Source organism: Triturus cristatus, chromosome 10, assembly GCF_964204655.1.
Source record: "Triturus cristatus chromosome 10, aTriCri1.1, whole genome shotgun sequence".
NCBI classification, from domain to species: domain Eukaryota; kingdom Metazoa; phylum Chordata; class Amphibia; order Caudata; family Salamandridae; genus Triturus; species Triturus cristatus.
In genome coordinates, this window is record NC_140593.1 from 869,518,971 (window position 1) to 869,541,012 (window position 22,042).

General features: G+C 43.6%; 1 protein-coding gene across 6 annotated transcripts in view; it reads left to right on the top strand.

The window, feature by feature from the left end:
* Positions 1 to 16,418, top strand: part of LOC146796134 (GTPase IMAP family member 9-like) — a 209,142-nt gene extending 192,724 nt beyond the window's left edge. For 2 of the 6 annotated variants that reach the window (XM_085628514.1, XM_085628518.1), the window contains one exon: positions 14,980 to 16,123. In XM_085628514.1, the coding sequence (XP_085484640.1) occupies positions 14,980 to 15,986 (1,007 nt within the window). In that variant the 3' untranslated portion in view covers positions 15,987 to 16,123. Of the gene's footprint in view, positions 1 to 14,979 lie in introns of all 6 variants that reach the window. The other 4 variants (XM_085628520.1, XM_085628515.1, XM_085628516.1 and 1 more) reach the window with 3 other exon arrangements.
* The last annotated feature ends 5,624 nt before the right edge of the window (positions 16,419 to 22,042 follow it).

The following is a 22,042-nucleotide window of genomic DNA, read 5'->3' on the forward strand; positions in this document are numbered from 1 at the left end:
GTGTCGTAGTCAACAGTCTCCCATCTTTTGGTGATATATTCAAGTCAAGAAAGATCAACTCCTTGTTAGAAATTGTGCTGGTAAAATTTAGAAATTCATCTTGGTAATTAAGCCAAGTAATGAATCGATTAGCGGTATCTTCATCGCCGTCCCAGATGATCAGTATGTCATCTATGTATCTTTTCCAGATACTAATGTGGTTATGAAAAGGGTAGTTGGGATGTAGAATCTTTGTTGTTTCCAGATGATGCACATAGAGACCAGCTATACTGGGAGCGAAGGTGCTCCCCATGCTGGTCCTGTGCTTCTGAAGATAGATGGTATCATTGTACTTAAAGAAGTTCTCTCTCAGTGCTAGATTGAAGCATTACATGAGGAAGTTTCTGGGTGTTTGATACTCCCAATCAGTATCAAAGAGGACTTCCTCAATGATGTTTAGAGTCTCTGTATGCGGTAAGCTGGTATATAGACTTTCAACATCACAACTTATTAGCAGTTGGTGTTCGGGGTCAAAAGGAAGATCTTCTAGTAGCACAAGAACGTCTTTGGTGTCTCTCAGGTACGTTGATGTTTTTTGAACCATGGGTCTCAAATATGCATCTGCGAATTTTGAAACTGGTTCTAGGATGGATCCTATACCAGATACGATGGGACGACCTGGAGGATCTTTTAGTTTTTTATGTATTTTGGGAAGAGTATATAGATAAGGTGTTCATGGCGACTCTTGAATCAGGAAATCTCCTTCTTTTTTCGTTATCCATCCATGAGCGAGTGCTTCTTCTACCATGCTCATAATTTTTATTTTAACTCCTTCTGTTGGATCATGATCCAGGATTTCATAATTTCTAGGGTCTTGAAGTAGACGTTTACATTCATTGTCATACTGATCTTTAGATTGTATAACTATGGCCCCTCCTTTATCAGCAGGTTTTATCACCAGGTTGGGATTACCCTTGAGTTCTCGTATTGCTTGTCTTTCATTTTTGGTTGTGTTCTGGAAAACTTGATTGGTGGTTGGGTGCAGGTTCTCCAAATCTTTCATTACAGCTTTCTCAAAAGTGAGCAGTTCTATGGGAAGAGTGATATCCGGTGGTATGAAGGTGGATTTTAGTTTTAAACCAGTGTCCCCCTCTTGTGTTTCTCTTGGTTCTTTGTCTTTAAAAAAGACTTGTAATTTGAGTCTCCTCATAAATTCTTGTATTTCCTTACATAGTAGGAAACCATCCATATTTGCTGTTGGCACAAAACCTAGTCCTTTTTCTAGGACTGAGATCTGTGCTGCTGTTAATGGTTCATCGGTAAGATTCACTACCAGGTTCATTTCTTGCTTGTTGATGCCTTCGTCATGCTCCTGGTTGATACTTTCACTTGTTCTTCTTCTCTGGGTGTCCAATGGACGTTGTTGCCTCTCCGATTCCTTCCTCTGTTTCTTCCTTGGCGTGTTCCTAAAAAAGGAACTTGATCAAAATAGGAGTATTCTTGGGGTGGATAGTGCCATGGTGGATATGTCCCTTGAGGATGTGGAAATGGGGGTGGTCCGAAGAATTGCGGAGGATACATAGTTGGCCCTTGAAAATTGCCCCATCCTCTTGGTCCTTGTTGATTAGTGCGTCTATAGTTGCTCCTCATGCTTGGATATCTGGGACTTCTCCCGTGGTTGGACCCCGAGCTATTGGAACCGGTATCAGATGAATCATTGTCTGTGGTCACTTCTTGTTGAGGTTTGTAGTCTTCTCTGATATATGGATATATTTTTTCGTGACTGAATCTACTGGTATCCTTTTTTAGTTTGTTATATTTGCTCTGTTTGAGAGTAGCCTCAAAGTCGTTCAACGTTTTATTAAGTTCTTCTAGATGTTTCTTCAGGCTACTGGGAGATTCATAACTCTTTAGTCTTATTTCTATGGTTTGGATTTCCGTTTTCAATTCTAATGCCAATCTGCTTGCTGTTTTTATTATTAGGACAATCCAGTCTCTTGTGCAATGCCACGATATTTGTGACCAGTCTTTTTTGAACCTCATGTCATGTTGAAAGATGTATGGTTCGTTGCGAACAATCAAACCCTGTGGTGCTGCATTTGATTTTAGGTATTCTGACATGAGTAGACCATGGAGGGCAGTTCTTATTTGAGTGCGCCTTAATTCCTCTATCTCGTCCCAGTCATTGTTGCCAAATGAGGGTTCTGCTGTATTCAGTCCTTCAAAGGTTCCCAATGACGACAAAATGTTCTCTATTTCTTCGTCGGTAAATGTCAAACCTGTATTTTCCGCCATGATGTATTGAGGTGTAACTGGATGTCCAGCCACTAACACTCACATCCCTTCACTACATATAGCCTATCTATTCATACCAACAGTGCTCCCACGTATTCGTAGGTAGTAGCACGCCCCGCCCCGTAGAGGGACGGGAAGACCCCCATGATGAAGCATGACACTATGGGATTCATAGTGTGTGAGGGGTATTTTAAAAACACATAAGGTTTTCCGTGACACCTCATGGATCACTCATTTCCACCTTACTTACCATCACTTAAAATTTAAAAATAAATAATTATTATTAACTTTCACATTTAGATAGGGTAGAACCACTTTTGTTTATCACCCTATTCAACCTCACACAGAGATCATAGATTGGAGAATAAAAAGATGAGAGATGCGTGACTTGGTTACGCACCCTCCATACATCACAGAGAGTCCATTGTTGCCAACACTGTTGCAATACTTTGATGTGAGATGTTGTCTGTGTCCCTGGAAGAGTGGGATGGGACCACCTGCCAGTGGATGCCGGAACATAGGGGTCAGGGACCCAGGGACAACAAATAAAAAGGAGTGCAGAGCTAGCAAATGCAGAGCGGGCACCAACAAAGGAAACAGGTGTCCCTGATGATGGAAGGCAGAAGTGAATGGGTGGCTTCCAAGGAGGGCCAATGTGCACCGGTTTCTGCAAGAGGTTGCAGACCCTCTTTCCCACATGAGGCCAGGCGGGGGGGCCGAATGAGCAGTGTGAACCAGGCCCAGCAAATAAATTATGCTTATGGAGTTCAATCCGCTGTTTCTTTACCCTGATGTAGCAGTGACTGCCCAGGCCATGCTCTGTGACGAGTTAAGCATGCTGGCAGCATACTCTAAGAAGGGATCAGCAGGGCTTCAGGGGCCAGGCATGAGAAGGCAATAATGGTGTGAGGGTTGGTGGAGAATCACAATTCACTCTGAAAGGCCCAATACAGTAGTTTCCAGAAGCGGCTGTCTACCCACCCAGGAGAGAATGGGTTATACACCCTGGGCATCCTACTGTAGCAGCTCCAAAATTCGGGCTCTTCACAGGTTAGTAGAGACCTCCAGAGCAGAAGGCAGGGAGAGTCATGTGCATTTGGGCCCTCCATTGCACCAGCTGCCTTAACAGAGCCTATAGAGGACTGGGCACTGCCACAGCAGCACTGTGTGAGCCCTGCAGGATGGAGGGGGCAAAACAATAGGCCGTGACTCACCCTCACTGTGTTGTCATCTAAAAGGGCCCTGGAACTCCAAAGCACTCAGGGCACTCTGCTTCTCACCGGGGTATTGGGCTCACCAGGAGAGGTACTGGCCATTTCCAATCGGGCCAGGTATTGGTTTAGCGGCAAATCCACCAGACTCTCTGTGAGCTGCTTAGGCCCACAGCAAACACAGCATGATGGACGGAGTGCTGAAACTTTTCAACTGCTCACCCCTAGCCACAGATCTGAGTTTGATCCATCATTCTTTTGCTCACTATGCCACTCCAGTTTTTACCAAGCCATGTACAATATGATGGATGGAGTGCTGAAACTTTTCAACCGCTCAACCCCAGTCACAGATCTGGGTTTAAAACATCATTCTTTTGCACACTATGCCACCCCAGTGTGGACCCAGTCAAGTGAAAATCAGTCTTGATCCTGCTCCTCATGGGAAAAGACCAGCCCGGACGGCCAAGCCAGGTCCTCCCTGGACTAGAAACAAGCATCCTGGGATCGGTTTTGGAGGTTTGACCACTCATCAGCCAGGTAGCTTGAATCAAGTGGCACAGTGAGCAAAGGCCCATTCCATGGCCCACTGCCTGCAACAACTTGTGGTGACACCTTTAGGACTGCGACGCTCTTCGCCCATTTGTCGGGCACTCCCTTTTTTTGCCCTGGATGGGTTCCTGGGATTCGGCGGCGTAGATGCATGGATGCAAATGGACGACCCAGCACTCAGGGATTAATCTGGGTGTGTGAGCAATAGGCGGGGTCCGAAACACAGCACAACTGCCATGTTGAGTTGCCGGCCAAGCCCCATCTGGTTCAATGCTTTACATGTATTTGTACATTAACTAGCACAACATAATATACCCAAATATAACCAAGCAAAGCCCATAAAATGGCTCTATGAACATTGCATGGTACGACACCCCACAAAATAAAATCCAATAATGGCATAGGGAGTGAAACCAAAGGAGAGCTGGGCTCATTGGAATAGCAACAGATTTGAATTTTAAACTATATGGTTAACAACTGACACTACTAATAATAACAGCATTGTTACTCATATTTAAAGAGTGCCTGAACCCCTAGTTGAAGTACTGATAGTAGTAGAAATAGAAGTAGTAGTAGCTGTGAGTTACATCATAGTATGTACTCTAAATAACAAATGCTATAGTTATATTCCTCAATTGTGCTCATTTTATCAGAATCAGAAAGAGTGCTTCTGCTTTGCCATGTCTTAAAAGGCATGTAATGTGCAAGTACAAAATTATATACTGAGCACAGCGGTGTATTATATGGTGTGGTGTGCGACCTCACTTTGTAAAAAACCTACAAATCAATCTTGGGTTCCACAAGGCTTTGTTTGCAAAACCTTAGCATAACCCTGGATAGCTGTGAATTTGAGCTGTCAGACTTTGTCAAAGAAACAAGTGCAAAGCATTTAGAAGTACCAAAACAGTTAAATAAGAAAGAAACACGACACAAAGGAAAATCGACACCAATTTATAAAAACAGAACTTATTTATATGAAATTTAGACACCAAAATGAACAATATCCAAAATAACTACTCCTAATTTAAACGGGAAACAATCATTGGCAACTACTGTTTTTATTGCTTACTTTGAAAACTTTTGTCAAATTGTAAATGAAATACTCCGGCCTGATTTCGTGACCAACTTCTGCAGGGGGTGAGTCACAGGCGTCAATGAGACTTGCAGTGAAAGCAGTCTCCACTCCATTTCCAAGTTCTGTGAGATAACCATCAAAGACTTCAATGGAGCAGTCCTCATGCAAGGAAAGCATCACGCTGAAGATGCTAAAGGATGTTGAGGATGCTGATCAGGTGAAGGAGGCTTTCTAGGGCTACCTCTCGGTCCAAGGCAGGGTGGGGCAACTTTGGCCCCTGGGCTGATGTCCCTTTAAGTCCAGTTGAAGTCTAGTCAAAAAACAGTTGACAATGGTCTACTGGTCTCCAGCTACAGCTAATCCTGCAGTACCATTTAACTGGAGATAACTTCCAACTTGAGTGACCAAAATACACTCTGATGACTCACTCCGATCCTACAGGCTTGGGTGCAACTTTTGATGATCAGGACTTGGTCTCCCAGGCTGCACTTTGACAGTCAGCTCTGGTCAGGCACTCTTGGCTACCAACTTGCCAAAGGAGGAAGAGAACTAACGCTTAGTGTTATTCCTTCTGTCTGACTCAGGGATGACTTTTCCTCGAGTAGGGCATCACAGGCTAGGGGTGGGCGGAATTTGCGTAGTCGCGCTACACAAAGTTCCACAAAACCGCAAAAAATCTCTTTGAGCACGCGGAATTGCGCGAGCTCGCGGAATGAGGTTTAATTTTTCTGACAGGACTCAGAGCATCGTGCCAGAATGAACCTTGCCCAGCATATTTATCCAAGAGGATTCCACCGTTTTGTGCAATACCTCTACTCAACTGGAGTACTACTGGCTAATTAGTAAGGGCAACCTCATTGGGTAAATGTATAGTGCCTTTCTTTCCTACACTACAGCTGCATAAAGGAGTGCCAGAAGAGAAGAGTTGTCTCCAGTGACCATGTGTGTCTGTAACTTTGCCACTGCGACGAAAGGCGCCGGTGTTCCTTGAGTGAGCTGTCCATCATAGTGGGTAAAGGGCGGGAAGATGTTGCAGACATCTAGTGTGTGTGGGGCGGGGCTTCTATGCGATTTCACAACATGCCTCTCGTTTACGGTCAGAAGCCGATCAGAGCAGCAGATGAGGAGAAAGAACCTCCTGGTCACAGGAACTACACGAGGATTGCACTCGAGAAAGTCATGGCTGCAAAGAACTCCGTCAAGCATCACGGCTAATTTTTCCACGGTAGATATGGAGAGAAATCACACCTGCCCAGCCTTGACCAAGCTCACGATTTTTTGGGGCTGATTAATGCATTACCGAATTTGAACTTTAACTCGGGCAGCTGCTGTAAGTGCTTCCTGTTGAGGTTTAATTTTTGTGACAGGACTCAGAGCATTGTGCCAGAATTAATCCTGCCTAGCATATTTATCCACGAAGATGCCACCGTTTTGTGCAATACCTCTACTCAACTGGAGTACTACTGGCTAATCAGTAAGTTCTATCTTGTTGGGTAAATGTATAGTGCCTTTCTTTCCTTCACAACAGCTGCGTAAAGGAGGGCCAGAAGAAAAGAGTTGTCTCCAGTGACCATGTGTGTCTGTAACTTTGCCACCGTGCCGAAAGGCGCCGGGGTCCCTTGAGTGAGCTGTCCATCATAGTGGGTAAAAGGCAGGAAGAAGTTGCATACCGCTAGTGTGTGTGGGGCAGGGCTTCTATGCGAGTTCACAACATGCCTCTTGTTTAAGGTCAGCGACCGATCAGAGCAGCAGATGAGGAGAAAGAACCACCTGGTCACAGGAACTACACGGGGATTGCACTCGAGAAAGTCATGGATGCTAAGACCTCCATCAAGCATCACAGCTAATTTTTCCACAGTAGATATGGAGAGAAATTACACCTGCCCAGCCTCGACCGAGCTCACGATTTTTTGGGGCTGATTAATGCATTACCGAATTTCAGCTTTAACTCGGGCACCTGCTGTAAGTGCTTCCTGCTGAGGTTTAATTTTTGTGACAAGACTCAGAGCATGGTGCCAGAATGAATCCTGCCCAGCATATTTATCCACGAAGATGCCACCATTTTGTGCAATACCTCTACTCAACTGGAGTACTACTGGCTAATCAGTAATTGCTACCTCATTGGGTAAATGTATAGTGCCTTTCTTTCCTACACTGCAGCTGCGTAAAGGAGGGCCAGAAGAGAAGAGTTGTCTCCAGTAACCATGTGTGTCTGTAACTTTGCCACCATGCCGAAAGGCGCCGGGGTCCCTTGAGTGAATTGTCCATCATAGTGGGTAAAGGACGGGAAGACGTTGCATACTGTTAGTGTGTGTGGGGCGGGGCTTCCATGCGAGTTCACCACATGCCTCTTGTTTAAGGTCAGAGACCGATCAGAGCAGCAGATGAGGAGAAAGAACCTCCTGGTTACAGGAACTACACAGGGATTGTGCTTGAGAAAGTCATGGATGCAAAGACCTCCATCAAGCATCACAGCTAATTTTTCCACGGTAGATATGGAGAGAAAGCACACCTGCCCTGCCTCGACCAAGGTCACGATTTTCTGGGGTTGATTAATGCATTACCGAATTTGAGCTTTAACTCGGGCACCTGCTGTAAGTGCTTCCTGTTGAGGTTTAATGTTTGTGACAGGACTCAGAGCATCGTGCGAAAATGAATCCTGCCTTTAGGATAGTGGCATCGACTGCATAGTTGCCCCCAACTTTATGCTGATGTTTTGACTGTTTTATGGCCTTAGCCAGGCTGTGGCCCTGCTATCCAGGACCCCAGCCTATCTGCTTCTTCTTTAAACTGATGTGAGTACCCTAGGTTCCTTCCAATTGGATACTGAGGACACCCTATCAGCTCCTTGTAGATGGTACCCTAGGTACCCAGGGCATGGGTCCTTCAGATGCCTACCAGGGGCTGTAGCACTTATTGTGCCACCCCTGGGACAGCCATACCAAATGACACCACTAGACCACTACTGTAGTCTGGGTAAGGTGGTGCTTGCACTCCTTACAAGGATATAGGTATCCTGTATCCCACTTAATACAACACATATATCCTCATAGGTCGCCCCTAAAGCAGGTCTTGCTAATCCTACAAGGCAGGGTGCTCAGATATGTGAGTGGGGGGACCCCTTCCTGAGTAGGGCCCCTCTGCAACCTTCGTAAAACCATTGCTGGGTTGCTTGTAGTGTAGCCATACCATATACTCTTAACCGCATTATAAGTATATTGCGTTAGCGTAATAACTTGAGAATGGCTACACAGAACCATATTGTGTTTGGTGTCAAACATGTAGGAATCATACCCCCAATCCAGCCATGGGACTGAGGGCATGATTCCCCCCTGCTAGAGGGGCGATATGGGAAAAGCGGCAGAATTTAGACACCAATTTAAAAGTGCACACGTAGTACAAAATGGATGCTACCCGCCACCCACACGACTCTGGCTGCCTGTTGCTGGGCAGAACTCCAGCCACGGCAGCTGGACAATAGGGATCCTGTTGCAGGGAGGTGTTCCCACCTCCCCAGACAGACTATGTGGATTGGAACTGGGTGGGTGCACCATAGGATGCCTTTCAGAGTTGCACGTAGGCTTCCCCAGTGCCTTCATTCTGCATACACCACCTGGACCCGGTTCAGGGGCATCCTGTCCCCTGCCCTGGTGGGAAACACACAAAGGGGAGAGGGTGTAGCCACCCTTTTCCCGTCTGACCTCTCATTGGTGGGCTCTGACCTGGACCCTCCCCTAATCTTTGGATAAAGGTGAATACTGGGTCTCCAGAGCCTCAGATTATTCTTGAACTTCACAGTGTTGAACTTCGACTTGCTGCCGCACAGCTAAAGGAAGAAATCTCCCTTGGGTTAAAGGAGTTACCCCCCTGCTTGGCAGGCACCTGAAACATTGCAAGTGACCCAGTTGGAACCTCGCTGCTCCTTCGGACATCGACGACTCTTTCCTACCTTGAGGTGGGTTTCCAAACATCACAGAGGCCTGTGAGTGTGCACAGCAAAGCTCAGCACCATGGACCCCGTGGGTGCCGAGATCCCCAATACCCCAGGACACCGGCCACCTCTTGCATAGCACCCGACCCCGATGAGTGGGGAAGTTGTGCTTTGGCCCATTTTTGAGCCAACCTCTCAGCATCATCTGTGCCAAAGATCGACACCCTAGCCCGCTCCGGCGACCCGTGGGCGCTTCTTTACGCACGCCAAATTGCTGCCTCCTGTGGTCCCTTGTCTCTCGACTTGTGGGCCCTAGCAGAGGTCAATCTTCGATTCTAAGAGTTCCCCTGGTTGCTCCAGGCCTGCTCTTCAGTCTCCTCGCTGGAGCTCGCTCAGACCTCGTGGGTCTGCACCAGTAGCTGCTTTGTGTTTCTTGCGTGGGTTGCGGTTGCCAAGGCTTAGTGGATCCAATTCGGACACTAACACCGCAGTGACCCCCATCCTTTGTGGGACAGTGGCCCCCAGAAGCTGGCCTTCCTTGACGCCTCCTGGACCCCGTGGCTGACGATCCAAGCTACACCTCTTCTACCTGGAAGCACCCGACATTGAAGGGCTCCTTCTCTTGAGCCCCCTGGTCACTGTGCCGTGACCCAGACTCTGTCCCCTCTGCTTTCAGGTCCTTCTCTACAAGATCTACATTTTCATTCTTCACGACAAAGACAACGCTTGTGGCTAGCAGCAGTTCTTCACGTTTTGCCATTGAAAATCAGCCCGAGACCCAACATTGAAAACGACCTAGGCACCCGGCTTCCCTGGGGCAGGTAACAGTGGTACCTCGGTACTCTCATGGGTGTGGGCCCTTCAAAAGCTTAACCCTAAAGTATTGAACTTGAACTCCTGCTAGAAGTGTTTTTAATCTTGCAAAATCATACTGCGACATTCTCCATAGGCTTTAATAGAGATCCCGACAGTAGCTTTAGCCACTGCACGCGTCTCCCAGCTGGCCTAACTGCTCCCCCTCCGTCAGTTGGATTTTCCTGCCTTTCATACGATCATCGCGTCATCTGAGTTTATTCTTAGGCAATTGTTTACAGGCATTTAATTTGTTTGTCCTGATGATGATCCGATATCCTCCTGATAAGGATCGAAACACCGTCGACACAGTTGTCAGCCTTACACGCAGTATTTCTTGTATATAATTTTGTGTGAAGGTGACCTCTAGCATATTAGTTGTTTCGCCATTTAAGTATTTACTGAATGAAACAACCATGAACTGCCTGAGCCTCTATGTACTTTACAGTTTGTCTGATATGTAGGTCCTTGGATACAGGGTTGTATCCCACTGCCATCTTTTGACTTGCATTTCATGTACCATTGTTGAATCATTATTTATATTAAAAAATGCCTCTGTCTGGCGGGATATTGGCGTAAATATAGCACTGATTGAGGCTATATTCATTTGCATTGTTATTCTTTCACTTTTCAGGGACCCCTGTCTCTTGCAACAAATTTCTTTCCTACACTACAGCTGCATAAAGGAGGGCCAGAAGAGAAGAGTTGTCTCCAGTGACCATGTTAGCCTGTAACTTTGGCACAGTGCCGAAAGGCACCGGGGTCCCTTGAGTGAGCTGGCCATCATAGTGGGTAAAGGGCGGGAAGACGTTGCCTACCGCTAGTTAGTGTGGAGCAGCGCTTCTATGCGAGTTCACAACATGCCTCTTGTTTAAGGTCAGCGACCAATCAGAGCAGCAGATGAGGAGAAAGAACCTCCTGGTCACAGGACCTACACGGGAATTGCGCTCGAGAAAGTCATGGATGCAAAGACCTCCATCAAGCATCACAGCTAATTTTTCCACAGTAGATATGGAGAGAAAGCACACCTGCCCAGCCTCGACCGAGCTCACGATTTTTTAGAGCTGATTAATGCGTTACTGAATTTGAGCTTTAACTCGGGCACCTGCTGTAAGTGCTTCCTGTTGAGGTTTAATTTTTGTGACAGGACTCAGAGCATTGTGCCAGAATGAATCCTGCCTAGCATATTTATCCACGAAGATGCCACCGTTTTGTGCAATACCTCTACTCAACTGGAGTACTACTGGCTAATCAGTAAGTTCTACCTTGTTGGGTAATTGTATAGTGCCTTTCTTTCCTTCACAACAGCTGCGTGAAGGAGGGCCAGAAGAAAAGAGTTGTCTCCAGTGACCATGTGTGTCTGTAACTTTGCCACCGCGCCGAGAGGCGCCGGGGTCGCTTGAGTGAGCTGTCCATCATAGTGGGTAAAGGGCGGGAAGACGTTGCATACCGCTAGTGTGTGTGGGGCGGGGCTTCTATGCGAGTTCACAACATGCCTCTTGTTTAAGGTAAGAGACCGATCAGAGCAGCAGATGAGGAAAAAGAACCTCCTGGTCACAAGAACTACACGGGGATTGCACTCAAGAAAGTCATGGATGCGAAGACCTCCACCAAGCATCACAGCTAATTTTTCCACAGTAGATATGGAGAGAAAGCACACCTGCCCAGCCTCGACCGAGCTCACGATTTTTTGGGGCCAATTAATGCATTACCGAATTTGAGCTTCAACTCGGGCACCTGCTGTAAGTGCTTCCTGTTGAGGTTTAATTTTTGTGACAGGACTCAGAGCATGGTGCCAGAATGAATCCTGCCCAGCATATTTATCCACGAAGATGCCACCGTTTTGTGCAATACCTCTACTCAACTGGAGTACTACTGGCTAATCAGTAAGTGCTACCTCATTGGGTAAATGTATAGTGCCTTTCTTTCCTACACTACAGCTGCATAAAAGAGTGCCAGAAGAGAAGAGTTGTCTTCAGTGACCATGTGTGTCTGTAACTTTATCACAGCGCCGAAAGGCACCGGGGTCCCTTGAGTGAGCTGTCCATTATAGTGGGTAAAGGGCGGGAAGACGTTGCATACCGCTAGTGTGTGTGGGGCTGGGCTTCTATGCGAGTTCACACATGCCTCTTGTTTAAGGTCAGAGACCGATCAGTGCAGAGGATGAGGAGAAAGAAGCTCCTGGTCACAGGAACTACACAGTGATTGCACTCGAGAAAGTCATGGATGCAAAGACTTCCATCAAGCCTCATGGCTAATTTTTCCACGGTAGAGAAAGCACACCTGCCCAGCCTTGACCGAGCTCACGATTTTGTAGGGCTGATTATTGCGTTACCGAATTTGAGCTTTAACTCGGGCACCTGCTGTAAGTGCTTCCTGTTGAGGTTTAATTTTTGTGACAGGCGCATCGTGCCAGAATGAATCCTGCCCCGCCTACTTTTCCACGAAGATGCCACAGTTTTGTGCAATACCTCTACTCCAGTCTCACCATGATCATAATAAATTCCGTTCCGCCTGCAGATCGCGGAACTTTTGGCAATTCCGCGTTCCCCGCGGAACACAGAATTGGCAAAATTTCACAAATTCCGTGAGCGGAACGGAATTTACTGCCCACCCCTACCACAGGCGCAGTGCCCTTTTTAATTGTCTAAGGAGCACAGGTGTAGTCCAGTCTTGGTTCAGCCTCTCTTTGCTGAGTCAGGGAGCAGCCCGGCAGTCCTTCCTTGTCCACTCTTCAGTACAGACATGATCTGAGGTCTGGGTATTAGGGCTGCCACTTTTATGTCCAGCGTGTATCCCCCGGGACTGTGGTGGCTAACTAATTAATCAGGCTACTTGATCCCTCCTTCTTGATGACAACTTCCTGTGAAGTGTGGCATCTATCCATCCCAGGGTACATTATTCAGTCCAACATGGCAAAACTATTCTCTTGGTGATGGAAGCTTACTAGCACAACCCAGAAGTCTGGCTACCTGGGAGCTACACTCCCCTAGAACCAGTTTTATAAAAGCTTCTGCCTCTCTGTCTTCAATGCTAACTCACCTGCAAGAATGAAAGAGCAGCCCTGTTTGTGTATAACTACCATTTGGGCTCACACCCTGTTTGAACTTCCTGCTAGGAGGAGGTCATACTTCCTGCCTTGGCAGATCCTTTGTGTGCCTTCCTGAGAGCCGTTTACACTTCTCCCCAGTAGGGCAGAAGGCTGTCTCAAGTATAGAAACTTGTGTGCAGCTGTAAACAGTCACTAAAAATCTTTGGACAACAGTGGCAATCTTCTGAAGTTACCATTTGGACAAACCGTACATTCAATTTGCCTTCAGTCAAGTCAGTTTCAATACAACAATTTGTTTCATACCTTGAAGCATCGTAATAAGGAGCCAGATTCAAAAATTGAGCTACTAGCCTTTCAATGAGAAAAAAACAACAATATGGATTTTGTACTGTCAGGACATGTAAAAACACGTCTTACTTTATAATATACTATACTATAATACTATAATATACTATTAGCGATCTAATACGCTTCATTCAACATTTCAGTCATAAAAGCAATTAAAAAGCAAAAGAAAAAAGATTATAAGATAAAAATATGTACGATAAAATATATGTAGTCAGCATATGAATTCATTCAGGTATGAGAACCCTAGCATCGCACCATATAGGAATGGAACTTCCTAAGCGTACACAATAATACAGAGGTCAACTTCTCAGACCCCAATGTAGACTCGTAGTAAATTGAATAAAAAATAAGAAGGACGACTACATAATACATCCATTTAATAGAAACAAATCTTGAATAGACAAAAAATTGACTATATCATTCATCATGGCCATTAGAAAAGATTATACAAACAAGGTAATCAAAGACAGTTAAGTTTATTTAGTGCTCCCTCATTCCCCTAGCTCTGATTACCCAAATCCACCCCAAAATTGGGCAATAGCACATGCATGAGTGAGCTAACGGTCTGACCTGAGAAATTCTGAGTGCAACCCCACTGCTAGAAGTCCTTAGTTGACTGCATAATGGTTTAATCCATTTCTTACTAGGGAATGATGTAACTTGGGCAGGCAAGACCAATCAAATCTGTAGAAATTTACTAATTGGCCATACAGAATCTCCAATTGGGGCCTATTTTTGAGAGAATGTTTTAAGGGGCAGAGCGCCAACCCTAAACTGGAAATATAATTTCATGTCCAGGGGAGCAATGATAGCATCCCAACATGGCTCTGACAACTTTCTGCTTTTGAAATCTAGATATTTAAGGTGTGATTAGCCTAGGCTGCCAGCAAGCACCAATAGCAACAAATCTGGACTTTAATTTCTGGTTAATAGACGGCTCTAAAGAGTATGTCCTAATGAAAATAAAGCAGTGAAGAAGGCCCAGAATTCAAAATGGTCATGGATGGTCTTTTACTATTCCGTGTTTGTCAGTTACAGCCACATTGACAGCTCCAGCAGAAACTAACAAAGACAGAATTACTTCTCTTCATTTAGCATGTCACAGTCAGACACACACACATGCCAATAGACCCGATTGAGGTAGGAGACTCCTGATTTTTAAGCCAAAAATAGTCTTATTTTAGGCGTCTCTCACCTACAAAGGCCTCTGCTTGAAAATAACCAATGGGGAAAATGCATTTTTCATGTTATTTTTTCAAAATCTCCCACTTCTCAGTTTGAAAATGTTGGCATGTATGGAGACATGAGCTCAAGAGGATTCCCATCCCCTTTCATGGCTCATGCGACTTCAGCTGATCACTCACTCTGTGACCCTTGGGAGGAGGAAGGGGAAGGCTCACTGTTTTTCCTCGACCACCATCTACCTCTCACATTACCTTATGTCCTGATGAGAGGCAGAAGAGAAAAAGAGATTGTGGATTAGGATATCGAAATGTTGACGACACTGATCCTACACTAGTGTTCAGAGTTCAGGGCCGCATCATTGTCTTCACAGGTGCTTTCAACAATCCAGGCTTCAACTACTATGAGAGAGAGAGAGAGAGAGAGAGAGAGAGCAATCAAAAAACAAAAAATGTTGTTTCATTTGGTGGAATTGAAAATAATTATTTTTCCATGTCTTCAACAGGTAAAATAGATGCAGAATATGACAGCGCAAAATTGGAACTCAGGATTATACTTTTGGGTAAAACTGGAGCTGGCAAAAGTACAGCCGGGAACACAATCCTGGGCAAGAAAAAGTTTGCTTCAAGCAACTCTTCAAATTCAGAAACCAAGCAATGTGAAAGGCATGAACGAAAATATAATAACAGAAAGATTGTGGTTGTAGACACCCCAGGTTTATTTGACACAGATCTCTCAGACAAGAACGTAGTCAGGGAGCTGGGGCGTAGTATTACAGAGTCCTTGCCTGGACCTCACGCTATACTGCTGGTGCTACAGACCGGCCGCTTCACAGACGAAGAAAAGATGGCTTTCCAGAAGATTCAAGATTTATTTGGAAGACAGGCGGCAGAATACATGATCGTCTTGTTCAATGGAAGGGATCGGATAGAGAGTGATAATAGAACGATGGAACAGTATGTTAATGAGGGCAATAAAGATCTCAAGGAGCTGATCAGGATGTGTGGAGGCCGATACTGTGCCTTTAACAACAGGCTAGAAGGAGAAGCAAGTCAAAAGCAAGTAGATGATCTGATCAGGATGATTGACAACATGGTGAAGCAGAATGATGGCAGATGCTACACCAATGCAATGTATGCCAACGCAGAGAAGATAGTGAAAGAGAGAGAGGCCGAGCTGATAAAAGAGTACATTGATATGTTTGAAAAGAAACTTGAAACATTGGAGCAGGACTACAAACAAACACTACAGAAAGAGTTGCAAGAAAAGACTGATAGGATGCTAAAAGTGGTCAAGTATAATTCTTCGAAGTACAAAGACATTTTAGATCAAAAAGATGAGGATACAATGGCAAAACTAGAGAAAATCAAAAATAGGTTGTGTAACCAACTTATAGATGCTCTAGAAAAGGAAAAGAAAAAGTGTAGACAAGACATCAGAAATGTCAGGCGTGCTGCTACCAAAAGCTCCATGAAGAAAATTCAAGCTGACCTGTGCGCTAGACTAAGATAGAATTGATATTGCAAATTACTGTTATGGTCAATGGAGAGTTACTCTTTTTTATTGTAAGTTGGTTTAAGTAGTTGCTGCCTAAAATGTTTCATTCAAGCTAAACTGCATGTCACTGTTCTGGAATCAAATCAACACCCTTAGCCCCTAATGAGTATCACTGCATACAATATATGAATAAATGATTTCAAGAAATCTTGCCTTCTGTTTTTAATGATTCGTTAACAAAATAACACCCAGACTTGCCAACTATCACTAGTCTGTCTGGTTGTTTCGATGATGGTGACTCAGCTTTGAATACCCATGCCTGTTCTCTATTTGGGCGTCTGTAATGACCATCTACAATGTGTATAAAATGCTTACTTTGGCTTGTCTTTGATTCCCTATGATTTTAGAGAACTCTTGCAGAATATGAAAAATAAACCTTACTTCTAGAATATTTTCCTCTCTAGCAGACTTTTTTTTAATTGAACACTAGTGGATAGTGCTCCAAACTTCACTGGGACGTATGTGTAACCCATGACTGACCAAACTGCATGTGTATCAAGAAGATACTCAAGATCAAGACAGTTAGATAGCGGAGCACCTCCTGCGGAAGATGTAATACAGAGTGGAATATATTGGCTGCTGTAGATCACGAACAGAGTGCTTGTGAATTAAATTGTGAAAATATTGGGTTTGTTAGTAGATCAGGAAAAAGAGCAGCCTGCTGCATACTGTATTGAACTGTATTGAAATTGCAGTTATCGAGTTGAAAAAGGAAGTTTATTGAAGGACAAAGAGTAAAAATGACAAAATATGAAGAACAAAATATATATACAAAAGAGAAGGAAAAAGGGAGATAAATACAACGAAAATAAAATATACAATCATGGCTGTAACGGAATGGCAGTACAACAAGATAGCATTATAAGCAATAAGGTAGTATATTTTCAAATCATATGAAAATGAAATAAACAGAGATATGACAATATGATATCAAAAGGAGGAATGTCACGGAGGCTGGACAACTTCTTGCTAAATAGGTATTAGGGAAACATAGCGCTTAGCACTAGCATCAATGAACAGTGTAACTGGTGACCATAGATTCAAATGTTTTATAGCAAAATGAATAAGATGAACAAAAGCTGTGTCAAGTCTATGATTTCTAACACATGACAGACCACCATGCCTGAAACGATAATTGATTCAAATCCTTCCATTTTTTAGTGATCTGTTGAAATGCAACAGCTAACACTAAATCAATAATCTTTACGTTGTAAGTATAATCCTCCCAAATCAGTGATAAACTTCCTAGAAATAAATGAATATCGGAAAAAGAGAAATTAGAACCAAGATTGAGTTAATCTGGGACCAAAAAAATTGCGTACAGGTGAAAAGGAGGTCTTTCAAATCAGCAGATGGGGAAGAGCAAGACCAACAAATGTCAGGAATGTCAGTGTGTCTCTTATTCAATAGAACCGGATGAAATAAAAGCCTATTATAAATAAAAAACGATCGGGCAGATTTATGACGACTGGCGCATCCCTGCATATCAGCAGGGATGCGCCAGTTATTATGCGCCACAGCTGCGCCACCATGGATGCGCCGCATTTATAATGCGGCGCACCATGGGGCAAAAACGGCACAGATGCGTGACGCATCTGTGCCGAAAAGTGGCGCATTGCTGGAGTTGCGTCGCAAGCGCGACGCAGCTCCAGCAATGATCTGGGGGCCCTATCTGTACAATGCTGCGTCAATCCTTACGCCTGCTTCAAGTAGGCGCAGGGTTTTGACGCAGCATGGGCCTAAAAGTGACTGAGTGAAAGCTTGTAGATTTCACTCAGCCACTTTTAGGAGGCGTTCCTGCGCCGGAATGCCCCCACCTGCCCTGGAACGCCTACATGTGGCGCAGGGCTTTACAACGTGACGCATCTGGGAGATGCGTCACGTTTGTAAATGCCCCGCACCATGGCGCAGGATTTGTGCCACTGCTGCGTCACAAAAGTGACGCAACGGCGGCGCAAAAGTGGCGCAAGTGCAACATAAATCTGCCAGAATGTTTGAGTAGTGCTCATGGCTCTACAGGATTTTCTGATCTTGGTCCAAATTTTATTCCGCATAAGAATTGACCAATCTGCCCCAAGGTCCTCTTCCCAGGCGAGTTCCACTTTAGTTTTTTGTCTAACCGAAGGTGATAAGCGCAGGTGAGCATAAACAATGGAGGCTTTAGGGGAGGAATATAGGAGATTATGTAATTTGTCAGTAGGAGAGGGACTGGAAGGAGAGTGGGAAGTAACTTGAGTATAAGCATTGAGTAGAGCCTGCCAAAGAAGGTTATATTTAGAATGAAAAGACGAAGGTAAGTCAAAGAGTTGGCTAGCTCTGGAGAAAGATATAACAATATTCTGAAAAAAAGTTGACATACCCAAATTAGGCCCTTTTGTCTCCAAGATTTCCAGTAAATATATTTCCCATGAATTAGTATGGCTTTGCTATGCCATAAAGAGGAATTAAGAAAGGAGGTTGGATCGGCAGGAGGTCACAGTGGACCAGAGTCTAGAAGTTTACAAGTGTGTTTAATAATAGGGGTAGATACAAATTGTGGTCTACAGGAGAAAGAAATATACTCTTTAAATGAAAAAGGAATTTACGTTCGAGGTCTAACCAACGAGGGCAATCTAACAGAGAGTCATCTAGCTATCTGGAAGCTTGACGAAGTAAGAAGGATTTGTGATAATTAGGAAAATCAGGATAATTCACTCCACCTTCTGATTTGGGCTTTATTAATCTAAACAGTGACATGCGAGATTTATTTTTATTCCACAAGAATGATGAAAGTATAGAATTTAAATAAAAACTTTTTTAAGGAATAGGAACTGGAATATTAGAGAGAGTGTATAAAATAATAGGGGAGAGCATCATTTTAATAGTATCCAAGCGAACCCACCAGGAGAGATATAAGGGATGCCACCTAGTTGTTATTGTGGAGATTTTTTGTATGCATTTCTCCATACACAAAGAGATTGTAGTTGAACGTAAAGGGGTGAAAAAGAGTCCCAAATATTTATATGCTGAGAATTCCAGGAAACATTTGAGGCACTGAAATCACCTTTAAAAGTATATTTAGTTAAGATGAGTATTTCACACTTGTCTTTGTTTAGTTTGTAACTGGAGAGAGAAGCAAAAAGCTCCACTTCATGTGAAAAGGCTGGGATAGAGGAATGTGGGTTTGAAATTAATAATAAAATATCATCGGCATAGGCAGCCAGCTTAACTTGGGTGTCCTTCACTTCAAATACTTTTATATCATTATTTTGACCCAATCTGGACAAAAAATGCTCCAAAGCTAAGTTGAAAAGGAATGGAGATAAAGTGCATCCCTGATGCCCGCCCCTTTTCAGATCAAAGTACGAAGATGTATTGCCGTTTACATAGACGGCTGCATGGGGTTGGAATAAAGAATTGAAATCAAAGAGATGATCTTTGAGCCAAAACCGAACCATTTAAGCGTTTGGAAGAGGTACGACCAATTGACCCTATCAAAAGATTTCTCTGCATCTAAAGCTTTAGCAGCTAATGAATGGGATAAATGAGAGGATTTAGAAAGGATGTAAAAAAAAAAGCGAGTGTTATCCAAAATAATATGACCTTTTACAAATCCAGATTGTTCTGCACCGAATAATTGGGCAAGGAAAGCCTCCAAACGTAAAGCCAATGCCTTAGAGAAAATGTTGTAATCTATGTTGACAAGGTAGATAAGCCTATAATTTTTACAATATTTTAAATCTTTGCTATCCTTAGGAATTAGACATATTAGAGCCTCCAGAAAGGATCCAGAATATTCATCCGCATGTGAAAATGAATTAAGGAAGTGAGTAATTTGCGAAGGAGTAATGAAGCAAAGTGTGCAAAGAATTCCATTTTAAAACCATCCGGTCCTGGAGCTTTATCTTTCTTTAGAGAGAGCAAAGCAGCAAGAAGTTCTTGTTGAGAGATGTCTGTTTCTAAAGGAGCAAAATCTATTTGAGTGTCTTGGGTACGATGAGTGTTGTCAGGGAACTGTGCAATATGAGAATGCGAGGGAACCTTTTGAGGTGTGCAAAGTGACTTGTAGGAGAGGGGAATTCATTTATTATTTCTGAAACATTTGATTGCAGTGTGTTTTGTTCATCCATAATACAGTTAATATCAAATTTATTATGTTTAACTTTTAAATAGCTTGCTAAAAGCTTACCCTCCGTATTCTGTCCTCCATAAAACTTAGCACTAGATTTTAACAAATAAAGTGATGCATTTTCAGTCGATTCCTTATTAAATTAGAACTTTGTCTTAACAAGATGAGACAGAGATTGCTTGGATTTTGAAGTGTAATAAGAATGCTCCAGTCTCTTTATCTCAGCTAACAGATCACCAGTGACTTTGCATGAATTCTTTATGTTTCCTAGAAACAAAGCCAAGAATAAAATCTCTTGCGGCTGATTGAAAGCATCCCAAATACATGGAAGGGGATCATATCAGATTGGTTTAAGGAGAAATATTTATGGAAGTAGGAAGTAAAAGAGGAGGTAAATTTGGCGTCTAATAAGAGTGAGTTATTAAAACACCATCTCCTGGGAACGCTGGGTTTAGGTGCTATATCCAATTGACTGAAGATGGGAGTGTGATCTGAAATTAAAATGGAACCAATTTCTGCACCTCTTAATGATGGGGAAATGACATGAGAAACAAAAAAATAATCAATTCAGGATTGAGTCTGATGAGCTGGAGAGTAAAAAGTATATTCTCTTGTAGTGGGATTACAAAGTCTCCAAGCTTCTATGAGTTTATATTGCTGGAAGGTCTGAAGGAACATGTTATGCATTTTGTGCCGCTTAAAATAAACTGATGAATGACGATCTATAAATGGATCTACAATTTGATTACAGTCCCCAGCAAGGATAAAATTATCATCAAAACACGATGAGAGTTGTTGAGAAAGGGATAACCAAAACGAAGGATCACTAAAAGTAGGAGCGTGAATATTAAATAAAGGAACTGGAGCATTTCCAATCAGCAATTTAGTATATAGCCATCTTCCATCCTCGTCAGAGAGTTGGGAAAGCAATTTAACAGTAAGTGATATGTGACAAAGTGTTATTACACCATTACGTTTACCATCTCCAGGTGAGAAGAAAACATCTCCAACCCAAACTCTCTTCAATTGCATAGATTCTGTGGCTGTTAAATTAGATTCTTGTATAAGAGCAACTTCGGCTCCCAATTTAGAGAGATGAGTTAGGACACGTGGTTTTTTGATGGGGCAATTCAAACCCCTGACATTCCATGAAACGATCTTCAAAGTCATATAAATAATGTTGAGAAAACAAACAAATGTGGGACTAAACAAACCATGAACAAGTATAAAACAGAATAAATGACAAGCCATCCATGAGAGCAAGAAGTAAGGCAGGAAAGGGGAACTAAGAAGAATTGGTAAAGGATTAAGGGCCTCATGTAGGTGGCCTGGCATTTACCACTTCATAAATACCGAATCATACCGATTCGGTATTTATGAAGTGGTAAATGCTATGTAGGTATTCCTGCGGTAAAAATTACCGATTCGTAGAAATTCGGTAATTACTGAATCGGTATTTACCGATTCGGTAATGAGGCATACCTTCCCATTGATTGAATCAATGGGAAGTTATGCCTCATTACCGAATCGGTAAATACCGATTCGGTAATGGGGGGAACACAATCAAGGGTGGCAGGGTGTCACATTGACACCCTGTTGCACCCCTGATTCCTGCATGTGTGCACATGTGGCACACATACATGCCCTAAGGGCATGTATGTCTGCCACATTGCACACTTGTAAGCACTTGAAAATGCATTTACAGAGCCATTCTTCATTTACCACCAACTATTAGTTGGTGGTAAATACCGACTCCACACGACACCCACACACTCCCCCTACATATCATTACAGGATTCGGTAATTACCGAATCGGTAATTTTACCGATTCGGTAAATTACCGATTCCTGTAATGTGCCCCCTACATTGCAAAAGCCTAAATACCGGTCGGTAACGGTATAAT